The sequence below is a fragment of the Hippocampus comes genome, unplaced genomic scaffold, assembly GCF_001891065.2.
Source record: "Hippocampus comes isolate QL1 unplaced genomic scaffold, H_comes_QL1_v1.1 scaffold378, whole genome shotgun sequence".
Classification (NCBI taxonomy): Eukaryota; Metazoa; Chordata; class Actinopteri; order Syngnathiformes; family Syngnathidae; genus Hippocampus; species Hippocampus comes.
The window spans coordinates 455,433-457,465 of record NW_017806061.1 but is presented as its reverse complement, the minus strand read 5'-3'; the positions used below and the strand labels follow the sequence as shown (position 1 = coordinate 457,465).

At 51.2% G+C, this 2,033-nt stretch overlaps 1 protein-coding gene across 1 annotated transcript; it reads left to right on the top strand.

Annotated features, from left to right (window-relative positions):
- The first annotated feature begins 606 nt into the window (after window positions 1-606).
- Window positions 607-2,023, top strand: LOC109529766 (U2 small nuclear ribonucleoprotein A'-like). Its single transcript, XM_019893198.1, has 4 exons — window positions 607-619; window positions 867-1,020; window positions 1,345-1,423; window positions 1,924-2,023. Exons 1-4 carry the CDS (start codon window positions 607-609, stop codon window positions 1,972-1,974), a joined length of 297 nt encoding a protein of 98 aa, XP_019748757.1. The 3' UTR covers window positions 1,975-2,023.
- The last annotated feature ends 10 nt before the right edge of the window (window positions 2,024-2,033 follow it).

Sequence of the window (2,033 nt, the reverse complement as noted above, 5' to 3'; positions counted from 1 at the left end):
TTTTCCCCAAAAGCGGCGGTATCGTCGGGGAGATTGGACAATGTTCGAAACGTCGTCGTCATTTGAAGACGGGCATACAGTCGAACGAATTGTCAAGCGAAAGCAGCCACGGCGATTCAATCGAATCCTCAACGCGTAATACCGCACGGAAGGAACTCGGGACGATTGTTGCATCTCTGTACCGTGTGCAAAGGCAATTCCGCAAAACTCAGGACGATGTGTTCACGGTGCAAGAATTTGCCAATCGTGTTCGACCTGCATCATTCTTTGCATACACTAAAACACAGGTGTCAAACGCAAGGCCCGGGGGCTAGATCCGGCCCGCCACATCATTTTATGTGGCCCCTCGAAAGAAAATCATGCGTGTCAACTTGCATGATCCTTGCTAAAATGTGCACCGAAATGTCAAATTGTCACGTGTAATAAACAAACGAGATTTTGTAATCCTGTTTACACTCGCTTCAACTACAATTGAACAAACTCTTATAGTTGACTGATTTTTAAAAAAAAAAAAAAAACTAGTAGTCCAATCATTTGCTGTGTGTAAATAATTATGTGACGAGACGATTAAAAATATTTGCGGTTTCGACGGGCCTTTGAGGGAAGATGTCATTCCGAAGTGGCCCAGAGACAGAAATGAGTTTGACACCCCTGCGCTAAAAGACGAGGCGTTTCTCGTTCAAGCTGAGAAACCTGACTGTTGGTCGCAAACCATCTTGACCTTTGACCTTTGTGGCTGTGACACGTTCCCCGAAAACTTGCTTTTGTGCCTTTTTGGCTCCCAGGCGGCTGGGTGTTTGATGAGCGTTCCTCAGCTTTCGCCGTCTGCGCATTGCCGTTGATGCCATTTTTTTTTTTTTTTTGAGAAACAGGTTATAAAATTCCAGTTCTGGAGAATCTGGGGGCCACTTTGGACCAGTTTGACACAGTGGACTTCTCGGACAACGAAGTTCGCAAACTGGATGGCTTCCCGCTCCTCAGACGCCTCAAGACCTTGCTGATGAACAACAACAGGATCTGGTGAGACACGCCAAGACTTTGCTTGCAGTATGTGTGCAGGAGAGAGGAACATGATTGAAGTCAGCGGAATGCCCAAATTTTGCAACTTTGACAGTCAACGAGCGAGTGCCGCTCGATGACGAGTACTGCGCTTCAAATCTCTTCAATTGTCTGTCATCGCTCTCCTGCGGGGCGCCTTCGTCGCCGCTTTTACGTTGGTCGGCTTTGTGGAAATGGGGGAGAAAGTTAGTGCCGCTGACGCCCAAGTGGCCGGTCGAAAGGGCAAATCCTGCCGCCGCGCAATCGTGGCAACTGACTTGCCTTGGCTTTTGTTGCTGTGCGCAGTCGCATCGGAGAGAACCTGGAGCAGAGTCTTCCCCATCTGCGAGAACTTATCCTGACCAACAACAACATCCAGGAGCTGGTGAGTCACACTCGGCCCAGGGTGAGGAGGGATGTCGCGGAGTCTCCGCCCGCCCCGGCGTGCGCTTTGAGCCGACCGGCGCCTTGACCCGAAAACGCGAGCCTCTGCGAGCACGCGTGAGCAGGGGGGAAAAAAAAAACTTCCGCTTGAGCCCACTTGTGGAAGAGTTTGCCAAGCAACATGAGCCCAAACACCGAGAAAGGAGAAGGCGACGAGTGCTCCTTGAAAGTTCATGCCCCCACCAAAAAAAGAGAATCATTGCAGTCCTAATCAGGAAATGAGTTGTCATCAACTCATGCTTTGTGCATTTATTATTTTTTTTATCTTAAAAATCATCAATTTGCAGCACGAGTCAATACCAAGTTTGTAGTTTGGGAGGCATCGGGCCGGCCGCATTGCGTCATTGACATCGTGAAAGACGGAATATCGGGCGACGTCGACGGGGGGTGTTGAGCCGTGCCCCGAGGTGGCGGAATGCCGATTGCGCCGGTGTGTTTCAGGGCGACTTGGAGCCGCTGGCGTCGGTGAAGACCTTGACTCTGCTCAGGTGAGAAGCGCGATGCCGGCGAAAGCCGCGCGGTCGGCCGCCGGCCGGGGCCGACCCTCGCCC